Genomic DNA, 24,282 nt, shown 5'->3' with positions numbered 1-24,282 from the left:
GAGAGAAAGAGAAAGAAAATCACAGAATCAACCAGTCGTAAGACAATTGGCTCTGATACCATGAAGAACAATGTAAAACTTCTGAATATTCTCATTCATTATTGAATAATGATTACAATACACAGATAGCTTAGCTAACCAAGCTGTACAAGCTTAACAGATACTCTAACTAAACTTAATCAATACTGGTATTGATTAAACAAACTCTTAACAGAAAAGAGGGAAGCATCTGCTAGCTGTGAGGTGCATGGTAGAATTGTATAGCTGCAGAATCAGTTGCATTTGATGATCTCTCTACATGTTGAACAAGTCTTGTTTAACCGGCAATTAAATTTTTGTATGAAACTTGAAAGCTGCAATATTTGCGCAGGAAACACGTGATTGATCGGTTTGCTCTTGTAATGTGTAAAAAGAGTGTAAAGAACAATTGTTCAGTTGAAAACATGCCTTCAGTTTGAGGATTTCAACCCTTTTGGCAAAGGGCATGGGAGGCATAGAGCCCTTTTGTTTGTTCTGTAAACAATCATAATCTTTAGTTTTTGCATAAAATCTCATTTACGAATATTAGTGTTGAAGAATGTAAAAATAAGTGAGTCTTTCTAACACTAATAACCCAAGCCAGTATTTTTTTTCTTTTCTTCCCGGGAAACATAAGCAAGTTATTTTAGTGGTTTATTTGGCACATTAGATGTAATCTGTAGTTTTTGTTTGGGTTAAATACCTTTTTAGTCACTAGGTTTTACACAAAAATTCAATTTGGTCACTGAGAATTTTTTTATAGCCAAATTGGTCACTGTGTTTCCCAAAGTTTACACTTAATAGACATTCAGTTATCTTCCATTAAATGCAGTTTTTTTTTTTTTTTTTTAGGAAGCACATTCAATCCTCTTCCTCTAAAGTTAGGGTATATTGTGCTATTAGGGTTTAACAAATTGGGAAAAATCTTGGGTTGAAATTGAGATTATGAATTATAAGGTCTTGGATTGGATGCTATATTGAAGCCTGAATTGATTCAGTGAGAATCATATTGTGACTTTGGATGACAATCAAGGAAATAGAGCACCAAAATATGTTGGTAAGTTGTTGATTTCATTTTAGTTTGGTTTGACATTTTGATTTTCCTTATACCTCACAATTTCAATTTCAAGCTAAGATTTCCCCCAATTTGTTATACCCTAATATCCCAATATACCATAACTCGTTGAGCTAGAGGAAGAAGACTAAAAAAATAACAATAAAAACTGCACTTAACGAAGGAGAGCGGAATGTCTCTATAAATTGTAAACTTTGAAAAACACAGTGACCAATTTGACTAAATTTTTTTCTTGATGACCGAATTGGATTTTTGTGTCAAATCCCAAAAAAGTTTTTGTTTTTTAAATTTCTACCTCTATTTTCTTTTAATTATCAAAACTTTTTTTTTTTGATGAGGATAGGAGGAATCAAACAATCTCGAGTGCAATAGTAACTGCGAAACCAAAACATTCAGAAAGAAACTGTGGTCAACTTTTCACATGTGCTCAATTATTTACCTCTCTATGTGTAACTTAGTGTAGGGGCTTTTTTGTTCCAGCAGCTATAGATGGGCATGGCTGGAGTTGTTCTTATGTCTGAGTTCAAGAATCAGGCCCCAAGAGTGCTTCGAAAGGTTCGTGGAGCCTTAGGGAGCACTTCGGTTTCTTTCACCAACAAAACCAACAGCTGCTTACAAATCAATATTTTGGCTTGGCTTGACTTGAGAAGCTTGCGACATAGGAGCTGAGCATTCATGAGTTTAGCATTAGAGAGAGAAAGCTTGGATTTTATATGAGAAATAAGGGTTCAAAGCAAGGAGAGGGAATTTTAGGAAGATTTGTTGAGGGAAGCGAGGAAAAGATGAGGGTGGAAGAATGGGGGACTTGAGCAAATTTCCAACCGCTTGACAAAAGCTTCGTCACGCTCTTGGAGGGTTTGCCAGAGGAGAAAAAGGAAGGAGATGAGAGAACAGAGCTCGAAATTGAAGGGTTCCAGCAGTGAGGGAGGGTGCTTGCTCGCTCTGGATGTGGTTGGTTTTGCTGGGTAGGAGATGCCCCCTTTTATAGGCACTAGAAGGGCCCAATTTTATCAAGTCTTCTCCTCTATTTTTCTTCACTTTCTTCCATTCAATCCTCTTTGGTGAAACTTTCCTAGTCTGAGAGCATAGGCATGAAGCTTTTTGGAGTTCCAAGATTTTCACGTGGCTGGGCTTATTCATATGGGTGAGGCGCCACTTACTTTTCTTCCTGGTTTTCCTATTACAGCTTGCAGAAGAAAGAAAAATGGGTAGGGGCTTTGGTATGAAGGGTATTCCTCCTCCAGCATCCTGTGCATATGAATTTCCTTTGGTTTTTACAATGGCTTACCATTTGACTTGGTTCTGATTTTTTTTTAGAACACTAGATATTAAACACGATGCTAGATATTTTATAAGGTGCTGGGTTGGTCTATTTTCTAAGGTATTGGGTCATTGTTATTTTATTTCCAGCGGCCTGTGAGTTTGCCTTGGTTTCGTCAAGCTGCTGGAAGCAGCCTATTTGCTTTGGTTTTGACAAGGTGTTGGATATTTTATTTGTTGTGGGATTTTACCAAGTGTTGTAGGCCATTGGATATTTTCCTAAGGTATTGGGTCTCCTCTCTGAAAGAAACATGCATCTAATGCTTAGGAAATGAACTTTAGCCACAACTGTGCAACAAAAACATTCAAAATGGCAGATTCAGTTTGTTTATACTAGTTGAGCTAAACTTTTTTCATTATAAACCAAGTATCTTAGCCTAGTCTCTTTGAACACAAATAGAGAAAGAAAAAAGGGAATAGATCTTTACCATTGATGACATTTTCTTGATTTCTCAAGAATGAACACCTTTGTTGGAAATGCCTTTTGTTTCTCTTGATTTTGACTCCTTCACCACAAGGCTCCAAGATTGGAGTCCTCTACCTCACCACACCAAATGCTCCTAGAGATAAAGAGAGGCAATCAAGAAGTATGAATGCTGGTCTACTTCTTGATTGGACCAATTTTTTTGTTTATGTAAAATGAGATACAAAGATGATCACTCATCAACCAAAATAAGAAACCAAAAACCCTAGTTAGGTTTTATCCAACACTTGGCTTAAATAGGACAACACAAAAGGCAAAGGGAGAGCTTTCCATTAGTTGCCAAAATTTGGAGCTCCATTTGTTCCGTGGGTCATATCATCTTATGTCACTTATCCCTTAAGCCCAATATCTTTTTGGGCTATTTTGTCTATTTCCTTATAAATCATATTTAAAAGCCTACTCAATATTTCTATATGTCAATTTTAATTCCATAATTAATCTTTTAATTATGATTTAACTATTAAATTATAATTATAGTCTTACTTAATTGACCCGGTCGAACTATTTGACTTTGGTCAATTGCTCCAGTCAACATGTTGACTTTTGATTGTTGACTTTGACATTTGATTATCAACCATTGATTTGTATCTCTTCATTTCATTTATCCTCATTCGTACCTCTAATCACATTCTTTGAGTGTGCAGATCCGCAGGTTCCCTTTAGCAAGGTAGTGGATTGACTCAACTCCTTAGAGATGATATACGAATTAAATTCTTTCTATTAATAAAGGTTAATTGAATCCTTTTAGGACATCCACAAACGATGGTTGTCGCCTAGTAGCAAGTTACGGTTATCCGAGCTAAATGAGATGTTGTGAAAGAACCTATTCAAATCGAAATGACCGTGCAATTGAATCATTCTCTTATATCAATACTTCTTATTCACATTATTAGATCATGGAATCCGATTGTCAATATCCTAATGTGAATCATTCCTTTTATATGATTATCCTGGTAAGACTTGAAGACTTCTTCTTTCAAGTCTTATCCACTAATATGCGCAGATATTTGACCAATCATATCTTAGAGTATTCTCTCTTCTTTACTGAGAGTAAAGATTTCTTGCTGTACATTCATTTGCTTTTGACTTTATTGAGAATCCTGATGAGCACCTTTAAGCTATACCTAATTCAGCATGACTGTATAGTGCCCTATTAACAACATAGCCACAAAACATCTATGATGCCTCAGGTCTAAGGATTAGTTTGCACCATTGTAATTTATGAGTTCCAGCTTAACATGTGAGTAAAGACTTCCATGCTGTAACTCATGTGTTGGATCACATTCAGTGTACTTGTTCTTCTACAAGCACGTACATACATATCGATGTGTCTCCACACTTAATGACTTGAGACTTTGCCATTCCCTACATATAGAGACGATATTGTGTGTACTGGTCTTTGCGGAATATTGACACCTAATCAATATTCCTATGACCAGGAACATATTCATGATTTAAGGATGATGAGAAGTCTCTATGTATGCAATCTCATTACATAGCTCTCATATCCACTTGTTTATTCCTTGGATTATAGTTGTTCTACATATTCAAAGATAATATAAGATGATTTAATGTATAAAACAACATTTCTTGCCCATTGATAACATAATATGTCTTTTATAAAAAAATTTCCTTAACTCTAACTATTACATAATTAGTTGGCTTTAAAGGTATATTTCTAACACTATCTCATTTACCCATATGTTTAGGTTCAAGAAATGGGCTTGAGTTTTAATGCTCTCAAGTAGCCCAAAAATTCTACTCCTTGGACCATCAATGGGCCTAGTGAATACTCGTAATCATCCATACCACAACCCACTCAGCAAGCCCCAAGCATTTGCGTGGCTTGGGCCCCTTAAGCTTGTAATATTGCTTGGTGCAAAAATAAGAATTTTCCTCTTGATGTCACCTTTTATTTGGCGTGCTTATGCTCGAGTTTTGTCGTATTTTAAAGGGCTATGGCCAAGCCAAAATGGTGCTTGATGAAATAAAAAGCATGGGTTTGTAGAGCCAGTAAATTTTATGGGCTTGTCACGACCTTTTGGCATGGCGGTTTATGTATTGGCTTGGAGTGGCACGCGGACCATGACTTGTACGAGGGCGTACAACGAACTCTTGGGTACCCAAATTGGGTTTTTTCTCAATAAGGTGTCGTACTGTGCTGGGGAATATATTTGGGCCCAACCTTGGATTTTTTGGGCCTCAACACTAAGTAAAGTTGTAAATGGGTAGGTGAATTACCTCTACTATAGTCTATATGCCTCAATTATTTACCTCGATATGCTCAATTAATTACTTAGTAATTATGAAGTATGTAGGTAGAGAAATATTTTTGCATATCATTTTAACTCAGGGTGTATCATCATCATCCTTCTCAACACTTGACACGTGTCTATGGGCCTAACTCTTGTTAACTATTTGCTTTGTATTTGTGGAACCATAGTTATGTTCATGGACAAGTGTTAGGTGTTGAGAATGGTGGTGATGGTACAGTGATGAGCAAAAATGTTGTATACAGATCCATTTCATTGTGTTCCTTGGTGCCATATGGGTTTTCAGTAGAAATTAAAAAAAAAAAAAAAAAAGGTTAATTACAATTTTGGTCAGTAGGGTTTGGCTCGAAATCAATTTTAGTCACTGTGATTTCACTTTTCCCAATTTCATCACTGTACTTGCAATCGTTAACAAATCAGGTGCAAGCCTTCAATTTTATCAGTTTGGCAGGGACTTTATTGTCCTAAAAATGAAACAAAATTTTATAATCAAATGTATAAAATTAAAATAAATATAAAAAAGGGCAAAACCACCCCACCCCAGCGTAAACCCACCCCATCCTAACCTCTCGACCATATCCACCATTGCCATAAGCAGCCATGAAAGGCAAGCAAATATTTTATTAACGTTGACTTTGAGAAGAAGAACCCATGTGAATTGCTTTATTTCTCAAAAAATACAGATGAATCCAAGCCATTAATCTTTAGTGCAAAGCTATCAGGCTTCTCTCTCTCTCCTTCAAAATTGATCAAGATAGCCCACCCTAAAAACCAGCCTTCTCCTCCTCCGGCAAACCCAGCCTCCGCCTCTGTCGTAATTCTTCTCTCTCTCTCTCTCTCTCTCTCTCTCTCTCTCTCTCTCATCTGGACTGTATGGCATTGGATTTAGGGGTGGGTTGGGGTCGTCATAGAAGATAGCCATAAAATAGCAATTACTGTATCTCCAGATTGGTGGATTCTGGAGAGAACGTGGTGGTACATCGTGTTTGTAATTTGTAAAGTGTGTGTTAGTATGAAAATTGTATTGGCATTTCCTACGCTCTAGCATAGGTTGTGAATTAGTATGTGAATATATTTTCCTGATTGTTTTGGCTCAACACATTCAGTTCTGGATTTTTGAAGTATGATGTGATTGATATAAGGAACTTAATTTCAGGTAAAACATGATATAATCATGCATTCACTATAGGATTCTAGTTAGAATTATTTTCACTGAAGCACTTTTATGTTAATTTTATCTTTTGAGATTACTTTTCTCACTGAATTACTTTTTTCACTGGACTCTATTTTGATTTAAGTAAAAATATCCTTTCTCATATTTGACTTGGAGAGCATGTTTTATTTAATACCAATATTATTTCATTCTATAAACAATTGGGATTCTAAGAGACGAAATCAATTAGAGGGAAAACAATTGGGATTATTATTTTCCTAAGAGACGAAAACAATTGTTTCCATCTATAATATTGTTCCCAAATTGGTTTCAATGTTTCTTTGTTAGAGCAAGTCCAGCAGTGCTGGACGAGTCGGGCTGGGGGGGTTTGGGTCAAAAAACGGCGTCCAGCAGCAAAGGTCCAGCCCGGGCGAGCGTGGGGGCCACTAAAACGAGCAGGCCCGAAGGCGAAATCGGTCCAAGCTCGGGCCCGACGTCTGGGACAAAATAGCTGACGCCAGCATGGCGTCAGCCCTGAAGTTTGAATTTTTTTTTCACGCGCCAACGTTAAAAAAAATTTCGAATCAGCGCTACAGTGCCGCCAATGGCTCTTTGACACGTGGCGGCCTCTGGTCGCTCCGATTGGAATTTTTTCTTCAATCCAACGGCAACCAATTTTTCTGCCCAAAAAAATTGAAAAAAAATCGAATTTTTTTTTAAAAAATACACCAAAATTACAGAATTTTTTGTGTATAAATACCAACCAATACTCTTCACTTTTAACACCAAATCCTCATATATTTTCTTCTCCTTCTACTATTGTTCACTTTCTCCTCAAAATTTATTCACTTTCTATTCAATATTTTTTCACTTTGAAGTTGTAATTTTTTTCTAGCATATTATGGGTTCTTCTAATGAAAATGGAGGGGCATGGAGCATGATGGAAGATATTAGCTTGTGTGAGGCTTGGGTCCAAGTTAGTCATTGTCCAGTAACGAGCAATGAGATTAAATTTTCTCATATGTGGAAAAAAATTCATCAAGCATTTTGTGAAAGGGCAATTGGTTCTACACGTACAGAAATGACATTATCCAGTAGGTGGAAAGTTCTTAATAAAGAGTTGGGGAAATGGAGAAATGCTTTAGCAAAAGCGATTGACAACCAACGAAGCGGAGAAAATCTTAGCAATGAGGTAATTTATTTGTCATTTTTCTTCTATTAATTTTTATGTCATATTAATTTTTATTTAAATGTTTCTTGCAATTTATATATTTTGTTAATATGTCTCTATTTTTTTTTTAATACATGTTGCATTTTTTTATTATTTCTTTAATTTCCATTAGTTTTTTTTTTTTTACATGTTGCATTGCCAATATTTTAAAAATTCTCTTGCATTTCCATTTCATTTTTTTTTATATAGATTATACAAGCACAAATGTGGTTTGGTGCTACTGGCCAAGGGAAAAAAAGTTTCAACCATACCCATTGTTGGGAGGTGGTGAAGACTTGTAAGAGATTCCAAATTATTCCAACCGGTCCGACGGTAGTCTTGAACGAGACTCCACTTCATGAGACGCCGGCATCGGATTCACCTATGGATTCCCCGATGAGTACCGACTCACCCATTGAAAATAATCCAAGGCCTATTGGGAGGAAGGCGGCGAAGGCGAAGAGAGGGAGTAATTCTAGCAAGAATGCATCTAAATTTTTGGAGGAACTTTCAAAGCACCAAGCCATGAGAATTGAAATGGACTTGAAACAACAAGAGCACGATATGGCAGTTCAAGTAGAATATGCAAAAGAAAGGGAGTATGTACGCAAAGAAAGGGAGTATGTACGCGAACAAAACATTGAAAAAAAAGATCGGGAAACCATGGCCATGGATACAAGGCATATGTCTCCTGAAACAAAACAATTTTGGAAGCTAGAACGAAGGGATGTTATGAGACGAAGACTTTTTCGTAACGATGGACCTAGCAACACGGATTGGTTAAATGATGGAAACCATTAAAATAGTTTGTTTGCCTTTAATGTCTTAGTTTACTTGCCTTTGATTTCATTGTATTTTTTTTTTTGTTTAATTCATGTACCTTTGATTTCATTGTATTTTTTGTTTTGTTTAATTCATGTATTTTATTTTATTATTAGTTGTATTGCTTTTCTTTTATTCAATAAAGAAAATATTCAACAAAATTCCTTTTTATTCAAAACATTCCATACATAAAAAAACAAACCACAACCAAAGCATAAAAAATTAAACAAACCACAACCAAAGCATAAAAAATAAAACAAACCACAACCAAAGCATAAAAAATAAACAACCACAACCAAACTTCTTCACTTCACTTTATTCACCTTCATTTCCTTCATGACCTTTCACCGCCCATAAATGCTCCATCAAGTCAACTTGACGGTGTTCATGAATATAGGACGATTGCATCTCCGTGTAGCGATCAATCATACGGGGCATGAAACTACTATCTCTAACCAACGGTTCATGCTGCACTGCTTCTCCATTTGGCCCCACTGGTTTTTCATAAATTCGTGTTAGGGCCGTGTCCATGGGATTTGGTTCATACACATCATCAGCATCGTAATCATATTCATCTTCCACAATCATGTTATGGAGGATGATACAAGTCATCATTATACTCCTAAGCACCTCCTCGTCAAATAGACGTGCCGCGCCCCTGATAATAGCCCACCTAGCTTGAAGGATACCAAAGCACCTCTCAACATCTTTTCTGTGCCCCTCTTGATAGCGAGCAAAAAATTTTTGCTTATGGGATCGGGGATGTGGAATTGTTTTCACAAATGTTGTCCACCTCGGGTATATGCCATCAGCTAGATAATACCTGGTCTGGTAGATGGTATTGTTAATTTCATATGTGATATTTGGGGCTTCACCTCTCAAAACATCATTGAACACCGGGATTGACCTAGGACATTCAAATCGTTTTGAGATCCGGCAACTCCGAAGAAGGCGTGCCAAACCCATGTATCAAAACCAGCAACTGCTTCCAGGATGATATTTTTCTGCCCTTTTCTATTTCCATAGTCCCCTTGCTAAGCAGTTGGACAATTTTTCCACTGCCAGTGCATGCAGTCAATGCTACCAATCATGCCAGGGAATCCTCGAGACTCAGCTTTTTGGAGAAGCCTTTGCAGGTCCCTGGGCGTAGGTCTGCGGAGGTAGTCTCTGGTGTACAGAGTTTCCACTGCATCATAAAATCGCACCAAGCTCTCCAAAACAGTTGACTTCCCCATCCGAGCAATCTCATCCACCTGATCAGCAGATGACCCATACGCCAACATTCGTATCACAGCGGTGAACTTCTGCTCTGGAAGAAGTCCCAAATTTCCAGCACAATTTCTCTTTTGAACAAAATATTCATCATAATTGCAAATATCATGCATGATTTTTTTGAACAAATGAGGTTGCGTTCTATATCTCCCTCGAAAATGAACATCAGAGTACAGAGATTGTGGGATAAAATAATCTTCCATAAGATTCTTACCCCGGGAATGTCTATATCTGTCCACATTTGGGCGACGGCCTTCTCGTGAACCACGGCGAGCCTGCTTTTCTTCCTCCAGCAAAGCAACTGATATGCCAAGTTGCTCATCTAGTTCTCTCTGCGCCCTTTTGCTTGCAGCTCGTCTACATTCTTTCTCTAGTTTCTCTCTCTTGCCTCTCCAAAACCTCTTCCATGTCTGCCATTGAGAATGGAGAATGAAATCTAAAATTTGAGAAATGGAAATGTAGAGAAGAACTGGTGTGGGAGGTATGAGCTGAACCTCTGATTTTATAGGAAAATGTACACAGATAGATATGACACGTGGCGCAATCTTAGAGGGTAAAAATCTTATCTGAAATTTGAAATTCAAATGAAATTTCAAATTTCAAATTTATCTGAAATTTGAATTCCGAAATGTATCTGAAATTTGACATTTTGAATTTATCTGAAATTTGAATTTTGAAATGTATCTGAAATTTGAAACCGAAAATCTTATCCGATATGAATAGTATTGACACGTAGAAACCCAAAAATCTTATCCGAAAATATTATCTAAATTAATTGTTTAAGTAAACAAAATTGTGAAAAAAACAAAAAAATGAATAGTAATTGCCATGGCAAGCCCCAAAAACTTTTGCTGTAGGGCAGGCACTATTCACGTGAATAGTGCTTCCTAAATCATGTGGCACACAAATCACAAGAGTGTCAAATCTAATCAATGGCAAGATTTGATTCGTGGCTTTTTACACTTCTCTTGAAAAGAGGAGAATGGGTTAGTATAAAACATGGTGTGCATCTCTTTTACACACACACACACACACACACACACACACACACACAAAAACAGCTTTTCGATATTTTATTTGAACATCTAAAATTCTTAAGAAAGCTGTTGTGCATATATTTGAAATAAATTATCAAGTGTTCTATGTTTAGTTGGTGATTTATCAAACACTTTAATCATTCATTTGCATTGTTCGATGACTCATATTGTTGAGGGCACCAAGACCATGGTGGCGGTTTTCCTTTAGTGAGCTTGAAGCAATTGTGACCAGTATTGAGTTCAACATAAGGAGTGTCGAATATCATCTCGTGACAAAAGTTGAGTTACGAAGAAGTCGGTAAATATTATCTAGAATGTGTCTAGGATAAGTGTGTGAGTACTTCTTGTAATCATTGTACTATAGTGAATTTGTGTTGGACTGAGGAGTTTCGTAGATTTTCCCTATAGGTGGGGTTTTACCACGTAAAATAATTCTCTGCGTGTTCCTTTGTTTAATGTTCAACACGTTTTAGGATTGATAAGCCATATCAATCCAGCTATCGAAGTTTAATTGATATTAAACATTTGGGATTAGTTGGAGTTTTAATATGAAAGCTTCATGTTCATTCTTTGTCTTATAATTCATATTAAACACAACCTTTTTAATTTTTTTTTTTCCGAAAGGACAATAAAGTCCTTGCCTAATTGATGGAAATAAAGGCTTGGACCTGATAATGATTACAAATGCAGTGACTAAATCAGAAAAATTGAAACAACAGTGACCAAAATTGATTTCGAGCCAAATCATAACCAAAATTGTAATTAACCCAAAAAATGTAAGTCTTCTTAAGCATATGGCACAGACCCAAAACCGCCCTGCTGCCTAGGGTTTTAGAATGACCAGTAGAATTAGAAATTGATCGTCATCAACATCTAAGCAGGGTCAAACATGGTGGTACCTCTCTACAGCTTGAACACCCTCAGATTGGGCTATTCAATAGTTTCTTGTACATTTGCTTCCACAGCTAAAAGATTTCTTGTTGGAGACCTAAAACCCTCACACATTTCTCTTCAAAATCATCTACTTCACAGATCCATCACCTCAAAAATCTCAGCAGACCAACACAATTTCACAGTCGCTTACCTCATAAACTCATGTGGGTTGTCCCCAGAAGGCGCAATTTTATCATCCAAATGGGTAGAGTTGCAATCCTCACAAGGAGCAGACTCTGTTTTGGCCCTTCTGAGCAAATATGGACTCTCTGAAACCCAGATCTCAAAGGTTGTCAGGTCACGCCCTACTATTCTTGTAGCTGATCCTGAGAAAATCCTTTCGCCCAAGCTTGAGTTTTTCAGCTCTGTTGTAGTTTCAAGGGAAGACCTTGCGAGAATTCTGTGTTTTAATCCCCACCTTTTGTTAAGAAGCTTGGAGAATCAGATTATACCCACTTATAATTTTCTCAGGAGTCTGATTTCCGAGGAAAATGTAGTTTCTGTTCTGAAGCGCAGTTCATGGATTTTCCGGGAAAATCGCAGAAAGAATGTGGTCCCCAATATTGAGCTTTTGAGGGAATTGGGTATGCCCCAATCATGCATTGCTCTGTTGGTAGCTCACAACACTGAGGTCTTGATACACAAGCATGAAAAGTTTGCTGCAGCTGTGGAAGAGGTTAAGGCAATGGAATTTGATATGAAGAAATCAACTTTTGTGTTGGCACTAAGAGCATTGTGTGGAGAGAGCAGTAAGTCCATATGGAATCGAAGCCGTGAAATTTACAAGCGGAGTTGGGGTTGGTCTGATAATGATGTGGTCTCTGCATTCAGGAAGAATCCACAGTGCATGACTATGTCTGAGAAGAAAATAATGGAGGTAATGGATTTTTTTGTGAACAAGATGGGATATTCTTCAGGAGTGATTGCCACATACCCTTTGGTTTTGTGTTTCAGTTTGGAGAAGAGAATTATTCCAAGATGTTCAGTTGTTAAAGTTTTGTTGTTGAAGGGGTTGATAGATGAAGACTTTAGTTTGTCTTCTGTGTTGTTGCCTCCACCGCATAAGTTCTTGGAGAGGTTTGTGACCAGATATATAAACCAATTACCTATTTTGTGGGATGTGTATCATCTAAAATTGGACGTCAAGGATGTGTGATCTTTCTGCCCTGTACTAAAAGTTTTGTGTCCTTAAGGTTTCATTTATTTGATAAAGATGAACAAAATATCTTTCATCATTCATGGCATTGGCATTGGTTCCAGCATTTCTATCATATTGGTTTTTCTGTGTAGGGTATAAATATAAAAGTTACAGGAATATAAACTAGACCATATTGAAAACCTCATCAAAATGTGAGTTAGAATTGTTGGGACGGGCTTAAACTAAATCTGGTTGAGCCCTTTAAAAAAAATACCAAATCCAAAATGTTATTCATATTTTGCTGGATTTAAGTCATTTGTTTGGTTTTGCGACCCCAAAAGTCAATCGTTTGTTTGTCTTTTTACTCAGAGAAAATTAAATCGAATCAAATCACACATCGTTTGACAGCTATGCCAAATTTTATGCATGTAGGTCATTAGAGCAGTTTTTCCATAATGTGGATAACCACAAGTGCGGGATAACCACTTTTTGCCTTGCTGATCAACAGGCACTGTACATGCCCATTGATCGACGGTGCAAAAAATGGTTATCCGCAGTTTAATGTACCATAGAAAACCTGCGGTATAGAGCCCTCTTTCTTGGTAAGACTTGGTAAGAAGACAAAACCTTTTCACTTCAACTAAGACTAGTCGACACTTGACATTTTAACCTGTTTGCCAATAATTTCCACCTAAAATAGCCTCATAAGTCATTGCTTCATTAAACCATCAAACATTCCATATTTGAGATAACGTGTATTTGCTTCTAACTAAGGTAAACTTTAACCATCACCTTATTACATGTAAAGGAGAAAAGAAAAAGAAAAAGAAAGCATAAATGGAGGGAGAATAAACAATAAAAAATATGAAATCAAATTAAATACATGATGAGCTTTTATGTTTAAAATTTATTCAGACTTTCTCTGCAGTTGATGAGATGAAGAGCCAGCGGACTTGAAACTGGAGATTTGAAGCAAAAATCAGCAAACTTTATTTCCATATTTTAACGGATTTGTCGTGACTAGTAGAGGCGACCATTCCTGTGACTGGTGACTGTGCTAAAGCTGATATTACACCCTCATGAGCTTGAATGGTCATACACTTATTCTCAGCCATGTTCCAGAGCTCCAATGACTGCAAGCAAATTTAAAGAAAAAAGCAGCATTAGCATCCTAGAACATACATCACAAAAAGAAAACTCAGTCTCAATGGTTTACAGAACGGATGTTCTCTCAAGTTAAATTTGGAAGAGGATAAGAAAGTCCACTCTATTTTACATAGCATTTGGCCGACACATCACTATGGAATTGTTCTATTTCCATGTGATGTCTTGATGCAATATAATTGTGGCCAAACAACCTACAAGAGTTGATTTTTATTTCTAAGTGGCCGCTGACCAGGCAGTTCTGAGAAAATAATATTCTAAATATTTCAAACGTAACAGAATTCGTGTGCAATCCAATTTTTCATTTCACGTCACCAAAACAAAGCAAAGTTTACCTGGTAGCCTCCAATGACCAAGAGAGTGGAGTAGCTTGGATGGAAAACACAAGACTGGAACATGTTTCCACTGGGACTGAGTTCATGAATGCACTCTCCAGAGGATAATGACCACACCCTGACAGACTCTTGACTGACAGATGCCAAATAATCTCCATTTGTATCCCAGCAAAGAGAGTGTACGTCTGTGGAGTGACCCTGAGATTCAAAACATCGTGCTTTACGATCAGTAACATATCAAAACATAACCTACTTTTCAGACTTGATTGATTAATGAAACCTTTAAGTTTCATTGAAATTAACAATTGCGAATCATACCTGCAATGAATGTGTCTGCCTGTCACTCTCAGCATCAAATATAGACACAACATTTCCAGATGCAGCAGCAAGAAACTGTCCAATTCTTGGCTGGAATCTCACCTGTGCTGAGCCTCCCTGGATCATTAAATGACTGATATTTAGAACAGAAAATAAACAAAAATTAATCATGAACTTCAAACAACTAAAGGAGAGTCCCAATACCAACCTTAGAAACGCGAGTGCAAGAATACTGATTGATATTCCAAAAGCGAATCTCATTGTTAGCATCACAGGAGCAGAAAAGGTCATTCTTCTTAGGATGGAAATCAAGTGACATTACATGCGAGGTATGCCCTGCATATGTCTGTAAAGAATAGTTTGGCTGCAAAAATGAACTCAACCCTTTAGAAACCCAAAATAATAAAATGGGCGGAAAGGAATAAACTAAATATAAGTGCCCTTTATAAATGCGGACCAAAAACTTCACTGGTGATAAAGAAAAAGAAAGTCAGGAAATTCTTGATTACACATGTCAAATACAAGCACCTAATGCATACTATGTTCGGATATTCCAGCACATAAAATGGACCTGATGCCATTGATAACATACAAAATATACAGAAGTAGAAGCTATAAAATAATGAAAGCAGAAGTCAAAAGAGAGGTCAAATATCTCTCTCTGAAGGTAGATTATAATGACAATGTTGTAAAATATACAGTATCTTATATATCATACTATGTTTGAAAGTTCAAATAAGTGAAATCCATTCTTAGCATTCATGTTACACTTTAAATAACACCCATCATGCTTAGCTGACTATCCTGGGACATACATGGGCCAAAACAATATATAAATCTGACAAATTTTAAACCTACGCCTTATCACACCATTACCTAAATTCCATAGTATATTAAAAAATCTTGAGTCTCCTCAAACTGAATTTACAAACTAGTAAGATTGTCATAATGCATGTCATCAATAAGATTATCCAGTTAGACAACCTCAAACATTATATTGTAACAAAACTATGATTCCTTTAAGAAACAATAAGCATTCATGAACAAGCATAAAAAAAATGAAGAAGTTGCCTTGCCAACTATTTTGAATAATTATTTCAGTCGGGGTCCAGATATTTAATTGAGAATAAATCAAAACCAGAGGAAGGGAAACCAAAAATTGTTTATGGAAAATGCATTTGGCAACATTAAAAATGAAACAGAAATGGAAGCACAGAATTTACGTCAGCAGCATCCCAAAGTCGCACAGTTGTGTCAAATGAAGAAGTTGCCAACTGAGTTGAATTTGGTCTAAATCGAACATCAGTAATTATCAAGGAGTGCTCCTCTGATGTGCTTTCAGTTTGCAGTGTTTCCATATTCCAGACAACAACCTACTGACATGAAAAAACGAAAGAAAATCATTCACATCATTCCTTTTCTCATTAATATTGAAATTTGGATAACTTAGGATTGTTTGAATCCATTGAAGTCACTAATTTATTGAATTCCAAAGTAAAAGTTTCAGACCATCTGAAAATAGCATCAATCTAAAACCAGTACTGTTACAATTATCAGATAAGAATTACCTAAACCCAATTAGTAAATCAATTATTGAGCTTACAACAAGACTTGAACCTGCGCTCTACCCCTTCCCCATCCAACCCCAATGCCACCTGAGTTGGAGTTTGCGCAATTATAGCACCATGGAAGAATCAGGAACACCACAGATTCTCTACTCATATATACCAGTTCTTCCCCTATGCGGACGTTCGGAAGTTATTACCATGCCGATGCCATTGTAAACAGGGAGGAAATGAGGGAGGAGTGGTAGAAAATACATGGCGTCCGTACAGTAATAACTTCTGGACGTCTGCACAGGAGAATATCTGTATATATATATATACACACACACACACACACACACACACACGTATATGTGGGTTTTCTTTCCCAAATAATCCTGCCTTGATTGCACACGTAGTTAAACCCACAATCAAAAGTGTTTTACCATTGATCTGCATTTTCCCCATAAGACATTATCACACACATCTTACTATGTAAAATGAATGCCTTGCCTCCAGTCTGAAATACTATGTAAAAACGGAAAAAGGCCATTCTCGGAGAACTTTATAAAATCGCAATCATACAGAGCCAGTGACAATGCATATATGCCAAAGCCATTCAAACATTTTGGTAAAGGGATCTTCAGGGATACAGCGAATTCCGGTATCAATCTATTTTTTCTTACATGCACCTCACTAAATCAGTGTTAACTTCAAATGTTATCACAAATATGGGGTGTAACAATCAGTAGAGATGCTTTGTTTTAGATAAAAAATCAAAATAATCAGAATGGATTTCCCCGGAACTAAGTCATAACATATTTCCTGAAGTATCTTCTGGACCAAAATAATACAAGTCAGTAGTAACTAGTAACAGCATCATTCATGTGAAGCATAAATGAATAAACACTTTACAACATTATAATAAAGTAATACTAGGCTGACCAAATTTTTGTACCACATTTCAATACAACATAATGTGGCAAGTGATTTGTACAAGCAACATCCAAAGAGAGAAAATCATTAATTGACATGGCATGTACACATTATTTGCCACATGATCTGGTATTTCAATATGGTGCAAAAATGTGGTGTCTCTAGCATTATTGTTCACCCAGTATCTTTAGAAATTGTAATTCATTCCCTAGAGGGAATTATACCTTCTTGTCATGCCCAGCACTGGCCAACAGTTTTCCCTCTGAAGAGAAATGACAACAGACAACTTTGCTACTACTTTTACGTATTGAACCAACTTCACTGAAGGAAAAACCTGAGTTAAAGAGAAAAAGTCACTGCTGCAGTCAGTTGGATCAATTAACACTGTACTTAATAGCAGTAATCTTGGCTGCAATGAATTTACCAAGATTGTCTCTTGGGTTTTGGCATAAAATAGTTTATTAGCAAGAAATAAGGCAGCTAGCAATGAATTCAGGTTGAAATCACCTGGAAAAGACCATGAAGGAAGACTGACCAGAAAGTACACGTTAGAAGGTCAAGGAGGGAAGAAAAAAATATCTACCACTAAATGGTACAATCTGCCAAGTAACCAAGAGTCTGGCTCTTGCGGTGCAGGATATTGATGCCCCGGAACCAAAATACCCAATTGTATTGTGGACCCATTGGTTGGTGGTGAACATTCAACCAGTTTTGGAGTGTATCCCAAAGGGCTCCTCTCTGGGAAAGAAGAGGAGGTAGGTGGTGATAATGCTGGGATAAAAAACACACATGGTCATAGGTTCCTTCTGTAATAAGGTTCCTGGGTTGCATGGACCCAAGTTGCCATGCATGATCCTAGTTTCAAGTTCAAGCTCTATGCTTTGGATGATGAAACACACCTTGGCAACAAGGTGACGAAGGAGAAGCTGTTAGAGACAATTGACGGGTAGAAGAGCAGTCATGATGGCCAAATTTTTAGGCTAATACCATTAGTTGTTTGGATATCATGAATCATGCATCTTTGACCATGCTATCAATGAACATTTAACAAATTTAGGAGAAAAAAACATTTTCAAACATGAAATCATCTATACCCTTTGAAGCTTCTGCAGAATGTGCAGGGTTCCGTTTCAATGTGCCAAAAAGATCCCTTCCATCTCCATCATCATGTGATAAAAAGGATTCCACATTATCTTCTAAGGAGCCAACATCTCCAAATTGTTCAATGTCATCCTGCAATTGAAAAAATGATTCAACAAAGACTTTTTAAATTTAGTGGGGAAAATCTGTCTCGAAGCAAGCACAATTTGCTAGAGTGGTCCCATTAGATAAATCCGGTAGCAGACACAGATTGGAGCCATTAATCTCAAGCACCCCAATTGGACACGATGTTAAAAGTATAAATAGTTATAACTTATAACTTATGCATGGATAATAAAATGGATATGTGGGGAAATGAGAACTTCGGAGATAAAATTTTGCAGTCAAACACAAAGTATAGCATATTTAATTATATGAGATTCAAAAACCTCAGATGATAAGAAAATACGTGTCTTGCTAGTAACTTTGTACACACAACACCTTTATCAATTCCACATCCATTGAAACATGGACCCAGCTAATAAACATAATCAAATAATTAGGAGCATCAAATTTCCCTTTTCCATCCTTCACACATGGTTTTAAATCAAGATATTATTGGAAAAGGTATGAAAGTAATTAGTAATTGCTTGTTCCAATTAAATGTCTACGGTGAAGACTATTGCTTTTTTGGATACTAATGATTTTACTTGCCAGGAATGTCATGTCTTATGGAGTCCTGAGCATTTAGATTAACCCTCCTATCTGTAGATAACGAAGGTTAAATATCTAAATTTTACGTACCAGCTGGTTTGTGGACGATGCAAGGCCACCAGTTCCATCTGCACCATACATCATAATACTTTTCGGAACGTTACTGGCATTTGGCAAATTACCAGCCATAGAAACTCCGTCTCCAGGGGTTTGGGTGGATGGCGTTGATGGTTGAGAGTTGGGTGAAGGACCAATTGTATTTCCTGTACCAGTACTGTTAGCAGCTCCAGAGGAAGAAGGCCCTTTCCTCTTGCGGCTATTCTATTACATGATAAACGGCCATTAGTAAATAATCTAATATATATATATATATATATGTTTTAGTATAGTATCAATTTGGTTCATAGAAAAGCTCAGACAGAATTAATATTCAAACATGTGACCTCAATAAAAAATTTAGCTTATAGCAGTGAAGGGAAAATAAAGGACATGACATCACTGGATCAACAAAAGCAAGCACAACCTGTTGTACTTGCTGAGGCTGCAAAGGATCCTGTTGTTGTTGAGAAGAAGAGTGTTGCATCTGTGACATGTTTATCTGATTGAAACACAGCAAAATTAAGAGAAACGTCATCATTATGTCTGTTTTAAACACACCAAAGGTTCTGGAAAAATCATCACAAAGAGTAGTTACTCATAACCAACCATATGACTTATAAATCATTAGCCCTAGAGATGTTCTTTTATACACCTATACTAAGAAAACCCAAACCTTATGCAGCAGCAATCCTATATATTCAACATAAAAGTGCATAGGAGGACCTATAGAAAGATATGACATTTATAAACAAGAAGGAGGACCAATCTTGCCAAGCTTGTGAACAACATCTTACCTTCGATGAAGTTGACTGCATAGGAGAACCTATAGATCCATTATTTGTGATTGGCTGACCATCTTTGGCATTTAAATTTCCCCTAGGAAATCCCCTCATATCTCCATAGATAGGTGAGCTACCAACATTTCCTTGTGCCTGAACCTGTGCTAAAAGCTGTTGTTGTTGCTGCGAGAGAAGCTGAAACTGAGTTGCACCTTGCAGAAAAGGCTTTTGAACTTGAGCACCTAAACCTGGCCGCATCTGGTCAATTCCCTGTATTGGCACATGCCTCAGTTAAAATCGTCGGACCAGTCATATTTACAACATGAATCCCTAAGACACATGAACTTCAGAATACAACTCACAGTTAAAGGCCAACCCTTCAACGGAAGACCACCAACTCCTGGGTTCAATCCTGTATTCCAAAGAAAGAAAAAAGAAAAATAATTCTTTTAACAATAATTAGAAAATTTAACAGGAAATTTTAAAAATATGACTTCTCAGGCATCTCCACAAGCTTATTGCACAGCGACCCAGTTTGACACAAACAAAAGAACATTACTGAACTCCTGGGCTCAACACTTACATCCCGACACTGTTTCTAGAGCGGATGTTTGAGCACCAAGGCATGCCAACTAAGGAGCTAGCCTAATATTCAGTGTGATGAGGAACAGTCACCTGGCCCTGTAGGTACATTCATTTAATTTTACACGGAATAGCATTTTAACATTTTCCTTCTTTGATTTTCTTTTTATTTGGTTGCAGCGGGCATGGTCTATAACTGTAAACTCATTTTGAGCATAACTTTATTTTTTTTCATCACAAATTTTAGCTTTGACATAACAAATATGCAATAGCATAAAAGATAATTGCACTTTAAGGTATACGAGAGACATAAATAGAAAGGTCGAAATATTATTTAATGTGAATTATACCTCATAAATTGTAGATTGGTGTTAGGAATGATGTGGAAGGAAACAAAGAAAGTAGGAAAGTGAGCATAAACAAACATAACAAAATCAAGATGCTTTTAATCCTTCTCCTGTCTGGTAGACAACATAAAATTCTATGCCTCTATTTTGATTCTTAAATTCTTTTAAGAACCAGGAAGTCATACCTGCATTGCCCATTCCTGGTTTTGACTGCATCATGCCCTGCCCATAAATTGAAGAATCCATAGGCAAAGATCTCTGAGCAGTGCCCATGTTAACTTCACTCTTTATGTCCTACAGACAAGGAAGAGTCAAGGCTTTACTAAAATTAGAAAGAAGGAAAGGAAGAAAACAATACAATTAGTGTTGTATAAGTAGTTACTGTGGTCTGTTGACTTCGAGCCTGGATTTGTTGTAATGCCGCATTAACACTACCAGGGTTTCCTTGAACCATCTGACTGTATTAGCAAATGACCAAGAAAAATAAACTACCAAAATAACTAAATATCAGAAAACTGTGAAAATATGATCTTCCAGTTGCTTACCCAGGATGGTTTGTTGATTTCAGAAGGGCCACTCTAGCATCAAGGAGTGGTTGGGATGTCTCTGAGTCAATTGGATTGGGGTGTTTCACACGTTCCTCATACATTTTTGCTGCCAGTGCACTAGCAGTAGATTGCCCAAGCATTCCTTCAGAGCTTATTGAATTTAACGGACCACCAAGGGGAGGATGATTAGGATCCCTTCGTTGCATCTGAGCTTGGCGCATTAGTTGCAACTGCTGCAGTTGCAGCTGTTGTTGCTCTTTTGCTTTACCTTGTTGTGCCTGCAAATCAAGAAAATAGGAGTGCATAAAGAGGTCAGTTAAAACATCAGCATAAGTAGCACAATTATCCTAGCGGCCACATCTATAGCATTAAAATTGAAACAGTCACCTCTATATAAGCTGCGGCGGCCTCAGAATGTTTATCATTTGTCCTCGCAATAAAAATGTCCCAAAATACAGACCACCATTCAAAAAGAAACCCCCCGGGAGCATCGATGGCTGCATATTATATGTAATAACTAATTACAGTTAACTTGAAGTGAAGACAGTACTCTTAGAGTCCCAAGTCAATAAGCGTGATAAATTGCTACTCAAATTGATTGGAAGCGAGCAGCATAAACAATAGGACCATTCAAAACGGATCTAATCTAGCCCAATTCAACAAGTTGAATAGTATTACCAAAGTAATAATAAGCACAAAGAAGAAGTGAATAAATTCTTTGCTATTGTTTAGTGTCCATTACCTACTGGATCCGGTGCAACCTTCCCTTCATTCATGAAAGACTTAGCAGTGGCATGCAATTCTTTCTTCACTAAATAATCATAAATGTACACATCAAGCCTATAGACAAAGCAAATTAACCAAATTTAGCAAAAAACCCACTAACAAACACATAATACATAATCAAAACATGTATCAGTTCACTAATAAATAAATCACAGTATGTACATCTTATCTGCTTCCCAATTACTCTGCGCCATTGTGTGGGTCAAATTATACAAGCCAAACTGCCAAAAACAAAGAAAACCCAATTCAGCTTTGCAATCAAAATCCAAAATTTGCATTACCAAGAACATAATCGCAATTTAAAAAAGAAAAATTTACTTCTGGTTTCAAAATATCAAAAATAATTGGCGAGATTGTTGAATTGTAACTGCATTGCAGTGACAGGACCAACCTGAGAAGAAGAAATTGTTGGATCAGAGGCTATGAGAGAAGGACGATCGTCGTTGATCAAGCATGCGCTGCTGACTCCACCAGCAAGCACACAATTTTGTAATAGCACACGAAAATTGAGGGAATTTAAAAACTCTTTGTGTTATTGGGATTTGAGAATTTAAGCAAGAAGACGTGACACGACGAGTTAGGCTTTGTCAATTGTTTGTGATCACAAAGCACACGGAGTTCCTTCCAACACTTCCAAGTTTTACGCTGTAAATCACAACAATTTGAACTTTAACCGAAGCTGATGAGCTTCTTTTCTCTCTGTTTTTTTTGTGTCAGTGAAGTCAATGAAGCGAGCTGCTTAGCTTTCTCCAAAGCTCAGCCTTGGAGCCCGAACCTGGGCCGCTTTGGTGTTGGCTCTGTACAGTACAGTCGTGTATAATTCTAGAAATTTAAAGCTTTTCTTCTCTATTCTTTTTATTTTGACGTATCACAAGGTGGTCAGGTAAAGAGTTAGGGAACGAAACCCAATCAAAGACGTTTGGGCGCTGGAAATGGCTGTGACACATGTTGGATGGCTCGTACATAAACGACTTTGATTTCATGATTTGGTTTAATTACCATTGTTTAAGAGTGCTGCTAAACGAATTCTAAAATTAATTGAGTACACTTTATAATCTAAGTTAACCTTAATATTTTAATCAAAATGTAAAATTAACTAAGCACACCCTATTTAACTACCAAAAATAGCCCTAGTACAATACTCTAATACCAATTATAAACCAGGTTTCTCTTTTTACATGGATCTGTGCCCTCTTTTCAGATTTTGGGTTTCATCAAAATCTTTAATTTTGTAATACCAATCATAAACTAGTACTCGCTGCGTTATTCATGAACACCAAGCAATACGAAAACATTTCTATGTCTAATAAGAGTTGAATATAGTGCGTAAAGTGTACTTATTAAAATTTTATTTGTTTCACAATTCAATATAAATACTCTAAATCACTACACTAGTTGGTCCTTTGCAACAGCAATCTTATTTAACTTGTCTTGTCTGGCTAAAATGCTAGAATATAAATAGGAATTGTACCCCTTGCCTTTCCCTAATTATTCCGGGATGGAATGACTTCATATCTCCATCTGGATTCCATGGGCCCTACTAGAATGGGCCTTTCAGAAGTAAAGAAAGTCTGGGAAAAGAACTTGTTGGGCTTTGTGGGATATTTGGGCTTACATGAGTGGCCTACTGCTATTGGAGATGCTCTTATAAACATATCATGCATCATCATCATTATGACGGGGCAAATCACTCGTCTTGCAGAAGATTGATTACTTGAAGGACAAGGTGCACCCAAACTTTGTGAAGGAGCCCGCACATTCTTCTCTAAATGGATAATCATTTCACAGAAGAAGGCAAATTCAAAGAATTTTACAAGGCTGCCCTGGGATCCATACGAGGAATGTCTTCACTAGTTTCAGTCCAACGGAAAAGGTCATTCACCTCATCTCGACACACGTACATGCTTATTCCTTTGTTAATATTAGCCTCTTGACCCGTGTGTGTCAATTGAGTTTTTTAATTAGTTATTATTTAAATTGAATTTAAAATTTAAAAAATAATTAATTATAAAACACAATTGGCAGACGGCGTGACAAGGGACTAGTTAATTGTTATATATGAACGAGTTCCTTGCCTCACATTGAACTGGCTTGATAAGTTAAAAGGTACATACCCTTCTCTATATGGATGAGTACGCACTATTATATTCAAGTTTCAAGCATATGCTAAAATGCAATTTTCTAACAGTTCTACAAGGGTCATCCTTCTCTGTATAAAATTAAGATAAACTGTTAACATGAACGTTGAAAGACTACTTCACTACACTATTTACAAATAATATTGGTATTAAAAGGTATGTTGTTTCGTACCTACC

At 36.9% G+C, this 24,282-nt stretch overlaps 2 protein-coding genes across 2 annotated transcripts; one reads left to right on the top strand and one right to left on the bottom strand.

Annotated features, from left to right (window-relative positions):
* The first annotated feature begins 11,478 nt into the window (after positions 1-11,478).
* Positions 11,479-12,776, top strand: LOC117614373 (transcription termination factor MTERF6, chloroplastic/mitochondrial-like). Its single transcript, XM_034343170.1, has one exon. It carries the CDS (start codon positions 11,554-11,556, stop codon positions 12,751-12,753), a length of 1,200 nt encoding a protein of 399 aa, XP_034199061.1. The 5' UTR covers positions 11,479-11,553; the 3' UTR covers positions 12,754-12,776.
* A 656-nt stretch (positions 12,777-13,432) lies between these two features.
* On the bottom strand, positions 13,433-22,696 carry LOC117635144 (transcriptional corepressor LEUNIG_HOMOLOG). The gene is made up of 18 exons (XM_034369491.1): positions 22,359-22,696; positions 22,130-22,188; positions 21,924-22,021; positions 21,569-21,678; positions 21,179-21,459; positions 21,016-21,091; positions 20,819-20,927; positions 20,067-20,116; positions 19,720-19,974; positions 19,350-19,424; positions 18,917-19,147; positions 18,127-18,265; positions 17,257-17,366; positions 15,776-15,925; positions 14,761-14,916; positions 14,553-14,669; positions 14,235-14,432; positions 13,433-13,868 (listed from the first exon to the last, which is right to left on the bottom strand). Exons 2-18 carry the CDS (start codon positions 22,159-22,161, stop codon positions 13,725-13,727), a joined length of 2,331 nt encoding a protein of 776 aa, XP_034225382.1. The 5' UTR covers positions 22,162-22,188; positions 22,359-22,696; the 3' UTR covers positions 13,433-13,724.
* Positions 22,697-24,282: the final 1,586 nt, after the last annotated feature.

This window comes from Prunus dulcis, chromosome 1 (genome assembly GCF_902201215.1).
Source record: "Prunus dulcis chromosome 1, ALMONDv2, whole genome shotgun sequence".
Taxonomy (NCBI): Eukaryota; Viridiplantae; Streptophyta; class Magnoliopsida; order Rosales; family Rosaceae; genus Prunus; species Prunus dulcis.
Note: the sequence above shows the minus strand (reverse complement) of the source record. Positions and strands in the feature narration are given on the sequence as shown.